At 41.5% G+C, this 19246-nt stretch overlaps 1 protein-coding gene across 4 annotated transcripts in view; it reads right to left on the reverse strand.

Annotated features, from left to right (window-relative positions):
- smtnb (smoothelin b) overlaps nt 1-19246 on the reverse strand; it is a 53890-nt gene that overhangs the window by 26265 nt on the left and 8379 nt on the right. For all 4 annotated transcript variants that reach the window (XM_044026082.1, XM_044026083.1, XM_044026080.1 and 1 more), the window contains exons 2-5: nt 9384-9541; nt 6931-7009; nt 6761-6839; nt 6158-6237 (exon numbers count right to left, since the gene is read on the reverse strand). In XM_044026082.1, coding sequence (XP_043882017.1) covers nt 6158-6237; nt 6761-6839; nt 6931-7009; nt 9384-9541 — 396 coding nt within the window. The remainder of the gene's footprint in view (nt 1-6157; nt 6238-6760; nt 6840-6930; nt 7010-9383; nt 9542-19246) is intronic.

Genomic DNA, 19246 nt, shown 5'->3' on the forward strand with positions numbered 1-19246 from the left:
AAGGTATTTTACAAGAGACATCTGGCGTAAGAATAGTCCAACAGGCGTTTGGGTGGATGCTGAAAAAACACACAGGACGTGACCTTACATACTGAAAATATAATACTTAGAGCAGATTTACAGCCTACCATTAGTTTGGGCTTCTGAAAACACATTTGCGATCTTTCAAGCAAGCAAAGAAAGCACACACCAAACCACATTATCACATGCCACAATCAGTTTGTCATGTGTAAACAATGTTATCCCGGACAAGAGACTTATGTAGTATTCAGAAGAAGCGTTGAGTCTTGTAAATCAAAACTTTTGTATTTTAAATGGCTTTTCATCTTTGCAGTGTGTGATCACAGGTGGTAGAGAAAGTGCGGGGTTATGTGGCGAGCACACACAAAGAATTCTCAAATTTAAACACGAGTGAGTGGCAGAGGTGTAAAAGGAGAGTGAGTGAGTTTTTTCTGCTCTGCTGACTGTGACCTTCCCCACCTTGAGTAGATTACGTGGTAAAAAGCGGCTCAATCACAGCAGGGAAAATGTAATCAGACACTGTTGCAGGAGACGACAGAAAAAAACCAAAAGGTGACTCTGGAACAGTTTCAAAACACCAGATTGTGATTAAAACTGTCAAATAATTTACACTGTGAACTAAAACAACTAACAACAATCCTCAGAGAGAAGTTAGTGAGATGTGTAATCAGACAAGGTGCACCAATGTCACAAGTTATTCAAGCTTCCTTTTTTCTCTACAAAAGCAAAAAAGTGGCAGCACAGAATCTGTGGCATAGAAACAATATTGGTAATGGTAAATATTGTGAATGCTGCCAAGGACACCACAGTGGCAAGAAAGGAAAATGTGTGGAACGCACCTTAAATGAGTTAGCACAGTGTCTGATGAGGACACAAAAGGCTGAAGGCACTAAAGTGCAATAATGTGAGAGGTCACATGCAGAGGACACTCAGAGTGACTCAAAGAGTCACCAGGAGATAATTGTGTTTGAGCCATAAACACAATTATAGAGAACGAGCTTTTCCTCACCCTCTCCTACCAGGAGTCAGACAGACAGCCGTCATTTCACAGCTCCCACGAAACCACAGGGAACATATTTCTCACAGACAGTGAGGCAGAGGGGGAAAAAGGGAAGATAAAGTGGAACTGGAGATGCAGACCAGAGCCTGGGACCTGCTGCCAGCCACCATGCTGTCATTAGAGGCTTTTCTCTGGCCCCAATATTCAGGATCTGACAGAGTGGAACACCGACAACGTCCCACTCCAACGCTTACCCCAACCACTTGTTCCCTCTGGCCCCAAGGAACTTCTTTGTGTCGGAATATAATTGTAAAACCTTAAAGTCAGAAACAACGTTGCTCTCTCGTGACCACAGTAAGGCGTAGGCCATCTGGACTCCTCTGAACCCTCTGCTTCCTCAAAAAAAAAAGAGAAAGAAAACTAAAACGGAGGCAGAGACTGAGCCGACGCTGAGGTACACACACCTTCTTCACCAGCCAACTCTAATAGTTGTGATCAACTGCCGAGTTAACACACCGAGTTCCACTGCTCTGGTTTTTCCATGAAAGTTAAAGTCATCACTCCAGTGATGAGGTCAGACCGTGTGAGGGGCTACCATGCCTACGCGTGAACGAGAGAAGAAGAAACCTGGCAGTTCATTTTCCATTACTGCAGCCTGACGAACCACACGTTTGGCTCACCTCCAATAATTGAAATACAGTAGCTGGAAAGAAGCAGCAATCATCTGGGTATCACACACACACACGCACGCAAGCGAGAAAACCCACAGAAGAAGTCAAAGCATCATTCCCTTTTTTACTGACTGCAAATCATCACATGCCACTCTCAACTTACTTCTAAATAGATCCACATATTATTGTTTTGGGTTTTTTTTCTCACCAGCCCACCTTCAAGTCATCTAGGAAGTTGAATCCTTTCCGCTGACAATAGAGCCACTTTAGGACACTTAAGCTGCGCTTTCCTCAGGTCTCTTCTTGCAACATGACTACGATGAGATCAGAAAACAAACAAAACTGTCTGGAGCTGCAACACCTGCCCAGCGAAGAGCCCACCTGTGCTCTCCCAACACACCCAAATGGCACGAAACAATACCTATGAGTCAACCCCATAAGAACGACCTTGGGTGGTTTTGGAATGAGGTTTACGTTTGCCACAACACCGTTATAAGTTAAAGTTAAATTACTACATTTTAGAATACATACATTAAATATTATCTGCTTTTACAGCTTTTGACTGTGTCATTTTCTCTATTTGTCCAGTGTCTATCATCTCATGCATCTCTTAAGCTTTCGTCACCCACACTATATCCTCAGGTACAACCTGTCAACTGACAAGAACAAAGTGAACCAACTCTACAACAACAAAAAAAAAACATTATGTACACAAACCTGTTGGGTAAACAGAGAAAGAGGCACGTTCCATTCTTCAAGCAGACATAAACAAATGTGGAGAGGTGAGGAAAGAGAGGAAGGAGCGTTGGGTCTGTGACACACGAGAGCAGGAAAATCAGAGTGACATTTACCTTCTCCTCACTGGACTGACTGACTGCCCCTTACTCTGACACTCTCTCTCTCTCTCTCTCTCTCTCTCTCTCCCCCTCTCTCTAAGCAGTAACCCTCCTGGAGCCAGGACGTGCAGTCTTCTGCCACTCTACTGCCTAAGCCACATCATACATACTCACACACAAACATGTACACCACCACTAGAGCACACACACACACACACACACACACACACACACACACACACACACAAAATACCAACAAGCCACTCCCTAACTTCCCCTCTCTCCCATTCTGTCTCCACAAGGATCTGACCCCCCCACCACACTCACAGGTTTGAGTTGCCTGGTTGACACATTAACTTCTGACACACTGCCATGATTCGGACTTATTTGCTTCACTTCTCTTCACCTCTGCTGTGTTACTTAAGACAATGAGATATTTCACTGTATAAAATTTAAATTATGACATTATTTAACACAACTTCATCCAAAAATAATGGGGGAGAATAAAATAGTTCACTTTTTCCTACCGGCATTTTTTTCCCCCCTACATACATATAATTAAAGGTTTTTTACAAGCCATTACTGCACAGTTTCTCCCAAATGAGTAATAGGAAACATTTGAGTTACCCCTGCATGTCAAGCATGCCCATTAAAAAACAGTCCTTGACTTCTAATAGGAGTTGGATTCTGGTAAAATTACAGATGAAAGCTCCATTAGTCTACTAATTAAACACACATTAAGGCTTATGTTTATGTCACACAAGTTCCTGAGCTGGTGTTCATCTTAAGCTGCCATCAGTGTATACATATTGCATGTTGGGTGTGTGTTTGGCCGCTATCTGTTGCCTCCATCTGCCCTGGGACAATTGCACTCAGCTCAAAGAGATCCGCTGCTATGATGTGAGCGGAAGGAGCCCTGTTGCTGCTGCTGGTTGATGTTGTCTTTGGACACGTACCCACTCCAGCACTAGCCTAGACTGCTGAGACACAGCTGGTGGGCTGCCTGTCTGTGCAGCCCACTACCCCCACCCACTGTCACCATCCAGAACTTTAAACCCGCCCCCTCTCCCCTCCCGATCCATCACACCACCTGTGGCTCACAAACCTACTTGGCTGTCTTTACAGGAAGTGAGGTAAATAGGCTTGAATGCGAAAGCATCCTGTGACGTCAACGTCCCATCATCACTTCCTGTCCGAGGAGAAAACACAGACAGACAGACAAACACACACACACAAAGGAATGCACGCAAGCGGAGCACAGATTGCGGCAGACAATGGAAAGATACTAACAGCCTTTCATTGCTCCCCCTTTTATATCACTGCACATGAACCACCACAACTGAACAACTGATAAAATGAGTGATAGTATTTTCCTTCAGAGCATAGTTGCAGCACAGTAACTTTCATCACTCAGAATGCTTTGTAACAACTGGGGTGACTTCATATAGTAAGGAAGGGCTTTGTTTCTCCTCCACAGAGATCTCATCGACTGGAGACAGCGCATTCCTTAAAAGACAAAAAACATGATCAAACACAGCAGATAAGATAATATCTGACAGGCTCCCCACAAAGAGGCACGCCTCCTCACAACATGGTTGCTGCAGCTGAATCTGAATAACTCAATCTGTTCTGCTGAAAATGAGAAACGTTACTGTTAACACCGTTTCCCCTTCATCCTCCAGCACAGTGATTCCCAAACTGGGGTAATTGTATTTCCAGGGGTATGCAAAGTGACATGGGGGCACACAGAAATGGGAAATGGGAAGCCATGTGGATACCGCTTTATCCACATGAGCGTCGCGGGGGGTCCTGTGCCAATCTCAGCTCCCAGTCCATCGCAGGGCCACATACATAGACAAACAACCACCCACTCTCACACTCACGGTCAATTTGGAGTGTCCAATTTACCTAATCCCCATATTGCATGTTTTTGGACTGTGGGAGGAAGCCGGAAAACCCAGAGAAAACCCACGCACACACGGGGAAAACATGCAAACTCCATGCAGAAAGGCCCTTGTTCTGACCGGGTTGCGAACCCGGGTGTTCTTAGCAAGTGTGCTAACCACTACACCATCTGCTTGGCCCAATGTGTGGCTATGTTGACACGTTTCTTTGAGCTGAAAAATCAAGATTTTCTTCAGTGACCATAACTTTCTTTAACTGTCTGAGTATTTACATGATGAAGAGATTTTAACACGCCTTAACTGGGTGATATGTTTCTCTCACCTGAACAAACTTAATCTTGGATTACAGGGTAGTTTTGGCAATCATATTCATTGTGCAAGATAAAGTTGAGGCCATGGTTAAGCCTCTGGTTAAACTGCATGGACAGCAACAATGTGCAAATAAACACTGGTTGACAGAGAGTGTGACACGTGACATAACCGCGCACCTCGGTGAGCTGGCTGCACAGCTGCGCAGGTCTTTCCCCCAAAACTGACGGGTCAGACAGTTGGATACATCATTCATCAGTTGTGCCTGCTGATTTTAAACAGGGGAGCCTCATTAAGATCTCAACAGACAGACACAATGTTTTCTTTTAATTGTGTGGGAGTAAAATGTCTGAAGGGACACAGGACTCTGATCTCCTAGAGCAGTAGTTTCCAAACTTTTCAGTCAGCTGTGAGTGACAACCGAGAACAATGAAGTCTAGAGTTAGACCACAACTAAAGAGGGATTTCAATATAAGAGATTATATTTGGGCTATAGAAATGCAATCAAAGCATTGAATCATTTTGTTTGTCAGTCATCAATTAAACACAGCCACTCACAAGTATGTGTGTTTCAATCTCGGGGGTTGAATTATGGAACAGTCACACAGATGAATTAAAGCAAAGAGTAAAAACATAAATCAGTTTAAAAGAATATACAAAAAAAAAAAGAGAACAGTTTAATCCAGGATGGTAATGAAAAATGGTTGTGTTTAAAGCCAGAAATATTCTTGTGTTATACTGAGAACATTGTATAAAATATTGTCTAAATATTTGGTGATGGGATGAAGTAGTTGATGAATTGAGTTGTGTGTAAAAGGTGCGGGTTAGGAACATACATGTTTATAATTCTGCCTACTCCTTTTCAAACATGTGACGAGAAGGAAATGTAAATATATTGCATTTGTAAATGTTAAACTTGTTTGAAATAAATGATAAAATAAAATAAGTGAACAAAGTAATGTTTAATTTCAGCATGTAGATGTGTCAAAAAGTTAAACGTGTGCAAAATGACAGTGGCTGAGAGGCCGTTCCTGTCAAAAACTATTTACTGCCTTCACTAAACACCAGACAGTATATTTTATCTGTCTCCTCATACTTAGCCAAACCTGAATAAGGATGTAAAAAAAAACAAAAACACATTCCTTTCCCTGTGACAGCCTACCCATATGTGTGCATGCGCGCGTGCATGTGCGTGTGTGTGTTTAGCCACATTCATGACATGGTGTGTGACTCAAGTCACAATGCTTGTTGTTGTTTGCTACATTCTTCATCGTGGCAGCAGAGAAACCTCAGCGGCCACTGTTGCCATGCAAACAAATGCAGTGCCCACAAATTGGTCGGTGCTCAGTTCACTCTTGCAAATGGAAGCTGACAACACTGCACATCTGATATGAGAGACAGTTCTCCTGTACTTACTTCAGTTCCCATGCTGCACTGGGGCTCCACACTCTCGCGATCCCGGCAGCATCCAGGGGCTTTAACCTTCTCCACAGACACTATAAAACACAGCAATATAGACAAGAATTAAAGCACAAGCACCTGTCCTTTTTAAAAAAAGAGGCTGGGCAGTGTAGAAGGTGATCAAATTGTTTTGTGTTTATATGAACCATATAATGGCACTTGAGAGTGACAGGGGCCTCATACAAACCAGACAGGGCTCAGGAATGAAAGGCATGCACTATCTGATCCCGTATCACAGACAGATCTACCACAGAAACTATGGCAACCACAAACAGTCTGCTATCTCTTTGTAATGTAATACACACATTACACAATCGCGAAAAATGTATATTTACCCCTCAAAAAAAAAAGTTTGGTGCCAAGATTAGCAGTTTTGTCCAGAATGTCACAACATATTGAGAATACTTATTTCAAATGTTTGGACGGTGTGTCAAATAAATGACCTTTGCCAGGACTTGTACGTGCGTTAAAGTATCTCATCCAAATCAAGACATTTTCCTTTAATCCCAGACAATAGTGATATCACAGCAGACACAGCTCGACTCCAGCAGGACTCACCTTGTTGCTGCTCATCTCGGATTTGTCGGATGGCAGCTCTAATCAACTTCCTCTCCTCATATTCACTGGCGGCACGAAGCTTCAGGCAAACACACAGTTTGAGTTTGAGGGCACAAACGGACAAGCAGTATCAACATAGTTTCATCATTTTGGTCAGCATTGAAATTCACCATTTTTGTGAGCTCGTCGATGTCCTGGACTGTTTTGAGCTTTCGTGACAGTGTGTCCAAGTTTTCGCTACATTCGGACCTGTGAGACAGAGACAGAAAAGTGGTTCAAATGGTTGACCATCACCTAATGACAAGTAAGAAATTATCTTCATACTTATATATATATTATAATATGAGAAGGCAGGTTGTGGGCTTCATTTTGCAGGGCGGCACTAAAGTTTTCTTGGCTGCGAGCAAAACCGTCAGAGGGGAAAAATCCTGAGCCAAGTGTGGAAAAAGTGATTCTGAGACACTAAAGATTTGACACAAGGCGCCGAAAAATGGCTACGCTCATCCTCCATTTTCTAGAACTGTCTCATATTCAACCCTTTCATTTCTTGGCTCCGATAACCTCATCCAGTTCTCATTATCCTCGCATTCCTCCATCCATTGGTATTAAAGGATGTGTGGCATGTTAGAATGGAATCTAACACAGGACAGGAGAGGCACGGGGTAATGCAACTTTCAGATGGGCTTTGTGCATGTGTGTATTAATGTGTGCATGTGCGTGCATTTGCTACAGCAGGTATGCCTCCTCCAGCAGCTCCAGTGAGACGGTGCCTTTATTATTGTAACACAACTTATCTGAGAGCAGAAGATGATGGAAACGATAAGCAGCACGTCTACTGGCCCTCATAAGATTCAGTGACAAAAAGACGACAGCAGAAGTGTGAGGATCCTCTGCACATCCAATAGTGTAAGAGCATTGGAGCCGTTTATATGCAGCATATAAAAATCCATGGAAGAAACCAGAGGCGGTTTTAACAAAAGGCGCATATGGGTTTGTGCTACTGTTGTTAAATCCTGGGCACTGCATAGATGACTGAAGTTGCTGCAGCCTTACTGAATTTATTCACTCATTAAACTAAAAAGACAAAACCAAAAACACAGATGGTGGATTACCAGTGGATCTTTATCCTTACCACAACAATGCAGTTTGATAGACGTGTAGAAAAAAAACAAAAAAAGTCTGTTAAGGGATAATAACAATTATTTTGACTGAAATTATGACTCAGAAATTATGATTCAGAGTGGTCACAGAGCAGATTGACCTACTTTTTTGAGTCAAGTATCAAAAAAATGCCCTGAGAGTGTTTGCTGCATTCAAAAAAGTTGATATTTTTACATCAGTGCACAGTGATTTTCCCAAAAGAACAGGCACGCTGCAAAAGTGTTGGTCTTTTGTGTGTGTGTGCGCGTCTTACGCACGCCTCCACTGAAAAGAATGTATTTGTTCATGCAAAAGACGCTGCATGTTAACGTCCCCTGACAGTGTTCCAGACCAGATGCTAGGGATCGTCCCATAAACTTGAACGAGTGCCAGTCTTAAATCATCACCTGTAAAATGAGTCTAAAATGACCTGTTCCATTCTCCAGAGATCAGGATTTCATGCCCACAGAGAAGAAAACAAACACCGCGAAAGGATTAAACTCCCCTCCCATTTAAATCTCTGTGATTTTGTAGTAAACTACTTCTCAGGCTAGCCAAGTATTCCTTATATTTTGCAAATAAATGCACTTGTAGTTAAACAGACAGAATGACTAACGTTGATGTTTTTAATCTCTTGACCTAAATGCTGACTGGAGCATACGACATGACGATGAAACGTGATGTAAAATGTAAAAACAAGATGGAAAATTTACTGCAATTGCCGTTTTCTCTCCCTGATGATTCCAGAACCCAACTTTCCAGACTTTTTCCCACCAGAATTGAGGAATGTTGCATCTGGGTTTTTAAGTGTATTCTCAGTATCCCCAGTTCACCTAGTCTTGTGTAGTAGTCATTGGGTCAGGTCTGTGACTGTGTATGCATGTGCATATACATTGTTTTCATTTAATAATGATAATAATAACTCTGTTATCTCGGTTTTTAAAAAGAAAAAAAAAGTGCTATACAAGCACTGTGAAAAGCACCAAAATATCTGATCTGTACCATCTCACTTTTTTTGGCAATTTTCTGTTAAGGTACTTAGCACAGTGGTCCAACATTTAAAAGGTGAAATGAGACACAATGCAGTCCATTGTTTGACAGAATTGTCACTTTTAGGCTACAGCTCAAAAGAAATACAATAACATGTCATTTTTTTGAAATGGATGAGCATTTGAACAAAGAAATTTCAAGGCTTTTGTGTTTTCCACTGCATAATGTCAGCCTGCGACAGTTTCACATTGTTTTTCTTTGTTAAAACCTTTGGCAACTGTGTATTGCTACACACTACAACTGCACTGTAGCTCTTGGTGTAAACACAGCTTGAGGTGTCGCACTGTTGTGCCAGGTATCCAAAGAGAAGAGTGCCAAAATGTGGGAAGGCAGAGATCAGTTTTGTGTTCCTCTTCATATCTTTTGACTTGGTGTTATGGAATGGATGGAAATGGGTCTTTGGAGAATGCATTATGTCAATGAGTGGTTTTACCTGTGCTGGTTCTCCTTGTCCTCCTGCTGTTTGAGGCGTGTGGGTCGAAATCTCTTGCTCGCCAGAGCAGCTTCCATGTCCTCGATCTCCCTCCTCCTCAAGTCCCGGATGGCTGAACGGATGAGGCGTCTCTCGTCCAGATCTATGGTTCCATCCAGCTGAATGCACAACACAAAAAGAGAAACAGAACGTGAGGATTTTGGCATGTGTTTACACATGCAGGACGCTACAGAGAAGGCCAAACATTTGACTTGCTAATATGAGCCACCTGTTGCATTCAAATTTGCATCCATGAGTACGTGCAATGCACCACAGAAGCTTGGTGAGGACTTATATAATAATCTGCTTCGAAAGGGTGACAGCCAGGATTGTTCTCTGTGTAAGTACAGTGCAGTCAGTGAGCAGAACTGCAGGGTTCTTGGGTCAAAACACAAGTTGTAGCCCTGAATTCTTTTAGACACCGAGTCTTGAACCTCTGTCATTAACCCTGCAAAACAAGGACACTAGGGTCAGACTTTCAGTCAATCCGCCTAAAAGTATAGACTGTGAATAAAAATAGATGGATGGATGAAGTTCAGGTAGTAAGCCAGAAGTAGCAGTTAGCCACCAGGAAGCTTTAAAAAAAAAAAAAAAACTCAATTTGAATGAAAGTCTGACTTGATTTATAATGGCAGTAGACATTTCCTTGAGTAATTAACGATCTCAGTCACTAGCTTCAGGTTTTCTCCATGAACACGATTGTCAATTTTGGAAATTGTGTTCCTATTTAGATGAATAGTAAATATGAGTACAAGAGGAGCCTGTGTACAGATGACCTCTGTGAACTTTACTTGCAAAAGCTGACACGGTGCTAGTGAAATCCTGATGCATCACAAAAGAGAATTTGTTCAACAATCAGAAAACTGCATCTTTTTTTATAGACACACAATGGCTGGTTGTCAGAGAAAGAATTTGACAGTGTGCTGAAGAAAAGAAAAGTTAAGCACATGTCATATTTTTTTAATGTGGGTATCATCCTCACAAAGTTGAACGAAACCACCCTGACTGACTTTTAAATCTGAGTTACGGGGTCAGCAGAGCAAATGGAGTGCCTTATATACAGGTGATGACAAGTCCTCGGACTTCACTAATGTGAAAAGACAGGACCACCTGAGCATGGATGAGAAACAGGCGCGCCAACAGCTGGTGCTCAACTGTAAGACGTAATCGTGTTCAGCTCTCAGGTCAACTTATCACCCAGGTGTCCTCTCGTCTCTGGCTGTATTTCACCCTGGCTAAACAGTAACTAGACTACAGGAGGCCCTAGAGACCCCGATATTTAAGTGGCTCACTCACTGAGCCACACTTCGCTCTGAGTGGCTACAAGTTAAAGGATTTATTTGTAAAGGAAAAGACAAGTTTTTAAGGTGTACTTCTTAAAGTCTTTCATGTTAACAGCACGGGAGGGTAGAGAGAGTCCTCCGCTGTCAAATGGGAGACAGATCTCTCTTTTGGTGGACAGCAGGAACCTGTCAACACATGCAGAGATGAACAGCTCTTTTCTTATAAACCTCCCGCTCAAAGACACCAGTTAAAGCCTGCAGAGTTAAGACACAAATCTTTGCATCCCCACTGACTTCTACTTAAAAGAGATGGATGTGGTTGCTAAGCTAAGTTTTACTCCCTGATGGGTTGAAAAGGGGTTGATGTGCTCCCCCTGCTGGGCCCAGAGGATGAGGAGGAGACAGAGAAGGGGGGGGGTCTCACAAGAGATGAGGAGGGCCAGTGGTTTTTAAGTCTTGCTGTGGTTTGACAAAAATATGCAGCCCGCACTGCACTGGCTCAGAGGAGCTCTTCTATGTACTGTAATTTGTGTAAATGTAAAGCGCTGAGCTGACTAAAAAGAATGAGCGAGGAGAGAGTGCTCAGAAAAAGCACAAAGACAGAGGGGCGGGGGTATAGGAGGGGAGGGTAACGTGGTTAGAAGACAAAAAGAAACAAGGAGGGAAGTGAATGAGAAGCTGGACGGGTATGCCTAAAAATGGACAGATGAGATCTGGGTGGGAAAAGCCTTGCACAGGTCATTCCTCACATTCCTGCTGACTCACAGGGAAAAGAGATGGTAGTGAAATCAGGAAAAGGGTTTGGGTCCAACACAGCAGTGAGATGATGCAGTGCTCTAAAGGAACAGGAACAGTGTCAGGTTTTTGATTGTAAAGCCAGAAAATTAAGAGGAAGAGAGGATATGAGAAAGCACTTGCTCACTTTTTTGTGTCTTAACAGCCCAGAGTGTCTTTCTCTGTCTCACATACATACACACACACACACACACACTAACCAAACACCCAAGGGAGCCCTCTGTTACCACACTGTCAAGTTCACTGCCGAATGAATGTCATGATGTGATTATAATACAGCCTGTGTGCTGCCAAGGTTTAAGACTTGAGTGATTTATCTATTTATACATTATTAGCCTCAAGCCTGGGCCTTGACTCAAAAAAACACAACTGTTTATTAGAATTTAATACCAGGCTACGTTTCCCTACTATGTGCTCAGCAAAGATCAGTTTAAAACATAAAACAAAGTGACAAAAGAAAACGCTCAGAAAAGGCAAAAATTCCCAAACTTGGAGCATGTGATCGACGTCAGAACTGTCCAGATCTGTTTCACTAATCTTTTCAAAAACAAGCAGACTGAGGGGAATTAAAGTCATGATGGTGGTGATAAGAGGCAGACAGTGTGCATGCGCACGTCAGCACTTTTACCTGTTCAAACAAAACAAATCCACCTTGATGCTGACAAGATGTTCAGTTGTGTTTTTGTTTTTTGAATGAACCAATCAGAGATTTAAGTCTGGATTGTATCCCAGCATTTATTCACTAAATTTAACGGGCCAAATCCAGCAGGCACGAGGCCAGCTGTGGCAACCGTCTTTTCGAAAAAAGAAAGGAAAAAAAAAAAAAAGATTTAAAAAGGAATGGTCAATAACTCTACAGGAAAGCAACGAGTGGGTGCAACCCAAGCAAATAAAACCACACCTCAAACTTGGCCGCCTGCCAAAGAAAACAGAATAACTGTTAAAGAGCCAGATATGGAAACACACACACGGGTCCAGAAACATGACAGTTGCCTTTACAGTGAGTGGATTGTGCTAGAACAGGAGGAGGAGGAGGGTGGGAGCAGAGTAGTTACTCAGTGACAGCACCTTACACCTCGGACCATTCACAGAGGCATTTTTCAAACCAGCGCACAGACCTCTGGGTATCCAACCGTCACCGTGTCTCTAAAATAACAACACTGTGACCCAGAGAGCAGCCGTTACACACACACAGACAGAAAGCCTTTCACGCAGTGCTGCTGCTACTGTTAACTGACGCATGAGTCAGAGAACAGGTCGGACACGGACACGGACACACACGGACACGGACACACACACAAATGTTGTACAGAGAACATGCAGTCACTCAGACTTCTGCAAGCCGTCAGCACCCTGAGTGACTGCAGGGCTGACGTCATACTCCAGAACCGTCACCTTCACACCTGTAGGGCTTCTGTGGAGTCACATGACACAGCCACTGAGATATGGATGTGATTGACAGGGTGAAGAGAGAAAAGGCAGTGCTGTAGAAACTAGGGCAGTCACAGTGATGGGTGTTCCTTTTCTCAAATGCACTTAATGACTTAATGATAAGGATGGTTAATGGTTGTGTTTCCATTAGAGCTGAACAATTAATCGAAATGAATCGCAACACAGTCTACTACAGTCATTCAAATAACAGGAGGCGCAATATCTTTTAAAGCCAAAATGCATCTCAAAATATTATTTTACATAAACTATTGATGTTGAAACATCTTGTGCAACAGACTGAAGAGAACATGTTTTGTTCCTCACAGATACGCACAAATTTCACACATTAATCATTTTAAATATATTTTTTGAATGAAAATGTGAATAATGATATATTGCGGATCATATCGCAATTCCAGTCAATATTGTTGCAATTAGATATTTTAAGATCAGGCCCAGTTGCCATCATGGTACAGTACGGTACGATTTGGAATGGTAAAGCCCAGAGTCAGGCTTGTGTTCCGACTGAAAACAGGACCTTTAATTGGTAGCTGGGTGTGGGCTGTGCCATCAAACTCAACACAGCAGACAACAATGGAGGACATCAAGCAGCTTTGTCTCAACAAGATGTCAAAACTTGTATGAGAATAGACTGCGGGTGTGTGTCTCGACTTCCAGGGGATATTTACACCAATCGCAAGGGAGTAACTTTTTTCTGTCATCCAATCAGTATAACTGTACAATACCATTGTACTCTGGTACCGCAAGGGAAGGGTACCATAGAATAGAATGCTCGGGGCTGGTTATTTTAGTACTATTCCTGATGGAAATGCGAAAAAAATAAAGGTACTGTACTGTAGAAACATAGCTTAATACATTACCAATATCACAACCCTGCAGTTCTACCAAAACCGATATTAGTCCGATACAGTCTGTCATCCATTTTTAACTCAGGTGTTAATACATTTGTGCCGATAAATTTACCACCAGCCATTTTAAAAAACAAGATATTTTCTGCCTTAACTCACATCCCGTCACATGACAGATGGTGGCAGACATATCTCTTATTGCCCATGTTTATTAAAAGCATTTACGTGACGTTTGATTTTACTTTTCTCCTCCTGACATCCATCAAGGGATTTTGACATCAGAATGACACTGATACCGAGTATTATATTGGCTCATCCCTACTTAATGTATTTAGAAGAAATTACACTGTGATAAAGATCAACATACAAAGACAGTGTTTGCATGAATCACAACCAGGGCCTGCAAAGGCATGTACTGTGTGCACCCTGGTCACTGTGACTCACTTCCTGCCAATCAGCAGCTTTTCCACAGAATCAAAACCACAAACCTATCCAAAGACATTTGACTGCAGCAGCAGCTCAATCAATCACCATCAATTAGAGAGTGTTTGTGGGTTTAGCAGTAATCCCGAGCAGCTGGTGACACCCTTCTGAGGACAGCAAGTCTGTCTGAACTCATCTACCATGCACAGATTTCTGCTAAATTTGCTCTGCCGCAGCCTCACAGGGACACGGCATCAGAGGTGGTCAAATATGGTGCCAAATCAAAGTTTCTCAGGTGGTCAAACATATACTGAGCCTCTATTTAGGTTGGTCTGCCATCCATAATTGAGGTGAACTTGCACAGCTCTACCTGTGGTCGCAGTGCTGTAATACGATTATGTTAAATCAGTGGGAGTGAAATAAGACTGAGCACTCGGCTCAAGTAGTGTGCAAATAAAATAACAAAACGCTGTACAAGCTCAGATTTGTCTTGGTTTCAGGCCTCTTTGCTGCTTGTTTGAAGACTTTTTTTGAAGCGGTTTGTTGCTGATAAGGGTCTCTCAATCAAAACAAGACATACTTTGATGATGTTTGGAAGCAGTGTGGGATCATAGGAATTGTTGTCTCATTTGACTCCCTTGTGTGTTTGCATTTTACAGGGAGAAATTTAGCAGCAGAATGTACAGCAAACACAAATGAGTCCGTATGATCCATTGTTGACAAATACACACAACAAAATGGAAAAAAAAAATTTAAAAACACACATATTACTTAGTGGTAATAAATATCTCCTTCTTCGCTCCGATGTTCCATAGGAGGTTTGCCGCAAAAGTTATAGCAGATGACGTTATTAAGAAATGATGTCTTGAATAAACATTACATTTCTATGGGTTTAGAATGTTGGAAACTTGTTGGCTCAACAAAATATATAACATTAGACTTTTCGGTTTCAGATATTTTAATGTAGATATTTTGAGTATTATATGTTTGATTAGACTGTTTTTTTTTTTGTTTTTGTACCACTGAAATGTGACCTCAGCGTACAGCAAAATGTTGAAAGTGTAACCGTTTCCAGCTAAATGCTTAACCAGATTCTTTAATCAAGTATAACTGGATTCAAATCAGTGCCACACAGTTAATCAAATTAAAATGTGATGATGTAACCACTCAAGGCCATCGTCTAATCAAATAGAATTGTGCATGTGCGAATGCAACAAGCTATTCTCTGTCTGCGTTCAGTCGGCTCATTATCTACGGACATCAGGGAAGAAATGACCCATCAGTTTTTGGGCAGTAAAGCGTGTGCAGTGGTCAAATGAGCATCCAGTGTCCCACACCAGACAGAAACGCATGTCGACAAGCAGACTGATGCTGAATTGATGACAAAAAAACAAACCTAGCTCAGTCGTATACTGATATTTTGGATATAAATTTGTATCAGCACCTTAAACGGAACAAAGAAAAGTATGATAATTACATGACAGTGAACATCCTGGGCAATAAAGAGACTGCTGAAAGACAGCCTGGAGGCTTAAAATGTTTATTTAATTATAGGTGTGTTTATGGGTGTTGGGCCAAGACTTCCCACTTGCAAAAAGAAATCTGACTTCATAAGATACTACTATTTTGAAAACAATACTGTACAAAGTCTGAAGTTTGTGTAGATGTTTTTTTATGTCGAGATCTAAAAATCCATTTCAAAGTACTTGTTTGTTCAATCACAAGAGCTTTTTTTAACCAAATCATGCATCTCTAATCTAAATCATTTAGCCTGTAACACCATAATAAGATTTTTAAGTTTATTTTCCTTCCTTGTACTATTTATATTTAGACATTCAACATTTAAGGAAATTAGCTTTTTTTCTTTTCTTTTTTTTTTAAATAACAAACAAAATGATTTTCTTATGAAACATAATTTCTAATAATAGCCCATGTGGAAATTCTAATTTCTAAGAATGGGAAGGTTATTTGGTCCCCCCCAAAAAACTGAGGGTTGTAACAAGAATAGTGCAAACATTACAAATACCTAGCCTTATATTTGTTACTCTGTCATTATATTGTTATGTGGTTTGCAAAGGTCAGGTCAAACTTCACAGCCTGGTGTGTTAAAGGCACTGTTACCCCTCCCTAGCTCTGACACACACACACACGCCCTGAAAGCACATGACCCCTTAGACCAAATCCTGACCTTTTGACTCCCAATGAGAGTGTGTGTGTTGTTTATCACCTTTGTAGTTCACACTTTTGTCTTTTTTGACACTTTGAGATAATTTAAAGACACATCATGGGGTTAGATATACAGTGAGAAATGCGGATTGTGTGCATACTTGTGCATTCACGTGCATTGGTATGAGTGAGTTGCCAAGCATGAAACAAGAGGCAGTGGTAATTAGTTCCAGAGCAGGATGAGGTTAAAGTGCATCCAGTCGGAATCAGATCAGTGCTTTAAACTCATTGTATTGAGCCGACAAGCGAGTTTGCCCTTATAAGGACACTTGGGACACGCCATGCAGTAGAGCTGAAGTGGATTACCAGCTGCCATTGAGAAAGCTGGACTAGCACAGACAGACACAAACAAAAAACTTTGATCGACTGAAGACTTTAGTGTATTCCTTTGGGGAAAACTCCAATTTGAATCCGGGAGACGCCTATAAATCATTTCTCAACACCTGAGGAAATAAAATTCTGCATATATTGGACCAGCTCATGCACCACACCCACCGAAAAATTAAAACTGGGATACACGAGAGCCCTGCAAGGCATGGGACTAGCAGTTTTTCAATGGAGAGAGTTTCAGTTACCTCTCTGCACACACAAAAAAAATAAACAAAGAAATGAACCAGGAGCCCAGGTTAAATCTCATCGTGTTACAGCCTACAGTAAGCTTTCATTGTCTGGGATCAAGAAAAGATGAGAGTTTCAGTGAAATATACAAGAAAGCATTGAGTGAGGGGGAGGGATTAGTGTACATGTGGCAACGTGCTCTCCAACTGCAGCTCCACGTGTAGGAAAGCTAAATCTTTACTTATATAAATGGATGGAAGGACAAAGGCCCAAAGCAGACCAGGGAGAACAGTGTGCCCCTTTACACTTGAGGTAGCAGGCATAAAGAGCAGACAGACTGAAGGAATGCATGTGGGTCAGAGGGGGGTACAGGCTTCAAAAAAACGTTAGATAGAACTGTAATGATGCACTGGTGGACATGTCGAGCATATTAGCAACGTAAGCTTATAGTACAAAGGTTTACATTAGTGCAGTGAACGCCACGTGCCAACTCGTGCTCAATAATCTGAAGTGCTAAATACTGGGTGCTCAGTTTTGTGCCAGGTTTTGACATGATTTCTTATCTATGCCACTTTTGATATACATCAGTGTACATGAAAAAACAAACCTAAATCATCTACATTGATACAAATTCTCCTTCATTAAACTGCCTCAGTGAGACATTTTGGTTCCGTTTATGTCACACTCTGCAGGTCAGGTCACAGAGAGGTATCCAGGTCAGTTACTGTGTTGCCAGCCTCATCAGTTTTACGTCATCCAACAGAGACACAAAGCTGTCTACAACCTGATTTTAATCACGTACCTGCCCACTTACAGTACGTGATTAAATTGTTGGGGATTCATTGACAACGTTTGTTTCAGTTTGAGTTTTGCTGACTGCTAAAGAAAAAAATCTATAACTCAATGTCTTTTCAGCCGCAGGACTGTAACTAATGATTAGTTTCATAACGAGTAAATCTGTTAATCATATTCTTGATTGATTGATGAGTTGTTTGGTCTGTAAAATGAAAATGTTGATCAGTGTTTCCCAAACCTCAAAATGATGATGTTCTCAAATGTCTTTGGTTGCTAAAGGGTTCTTTAACACAGAGATGTGTAAAATCTCAGCAGCCAATCCTGAATTATTAGATTAAAAAGCCAGAGAGCTGGGTCTATTTATTTAACCTTATTTACAGATTAATCTGATGAAGAAAGGTGGACATTTCATAAATAAAGACATAAGAAAGATTGGATTCTGCACCTTAGTTGGCCTTTACCTGTGAGCAGGTACCAAATATGAGACATTATTAATGGTCAAACTGAATCCCTGCATCACCAGCTTCTTATTTAATGAGCTACGACTGAGGTGGTGACCGGAACCTCCCCAAGGAGGAAACAGGAGAAGGGTGAAAGTACTTTGGGTGGCTGCAGAGTCCAAACAGTTTGTTCTAATGGATCCATGAGAGCCAGCCACACTGACTCCGAAAACCCACAGCAACTATGACAATGGGAGAGTGAGTCATGCGCTGACAGACACACAAAGCAAACAAATTTGAACAGATCAGCTGTGTATATCTGAAGAATGCCATAACATTAACAACAGTGAGCTGGAAAGAAAAACATCAACATCCGCTTGGTGATTTCTCGTGGATCTCAGGAAATTACACTTTCCTGAGGGAGTTGCTATAGAAAAAGCTGAAACTATAGTGTTTTTACATTTCTCTGACGTGGGGCAGTGTATATATATATATATATATATATATATATATATATATATATATATATATATATATATATATATATATATAAAAAAAATTTATTTTTTTTTTAAAAGGTGTAATTTAGCATGTTATTTGGCAGAAAACCCACATGTTTTATGACCCTGCAGAATGCTATATGGTATTTCCTGTGTGAAAGACACATCAGCCTGTTGTATGGTACTGCAAAAACAAGTTGAATGTTTGGGCAAAGCAAACAGGTGAAAATAGACGCCCTTTTAGTATCATCTCAGTGACAACACAAGTAAACAACAAAGAATCTTCACCGATCTTCCATTTATTTTGGTTTGATGAGGGGAAAAAAAACACAGAAAAGGGTTTGCTTGTATATGAGGACATGACAGTAAAGAGCACTAAACATCTAAAGCCAGGATTGTAACAGAGACGCCTGGTGGGGGTAAAGAAGACAGAGGAGGGAGACAGAAAAAAGCCACACCTCTAAAATCCCTTATCCAGACCTTTTCCATTTGGAGACATGATCC

The sequence above is a fragment of the Solea senegalensis genome, linkage group LG5 (assembly GCF_019176455.1).
Source record: "Solea senegalensis isolate Sse05_10M linkage group LG5, IFAPA_SoseM_1, whole genome shotgun sequence".
NCBI lineage: Eukaryota > Metazoa > Chordata > Actinopteri > Pleuronectiformes > Soleidae > Solea > Solea senegalensis.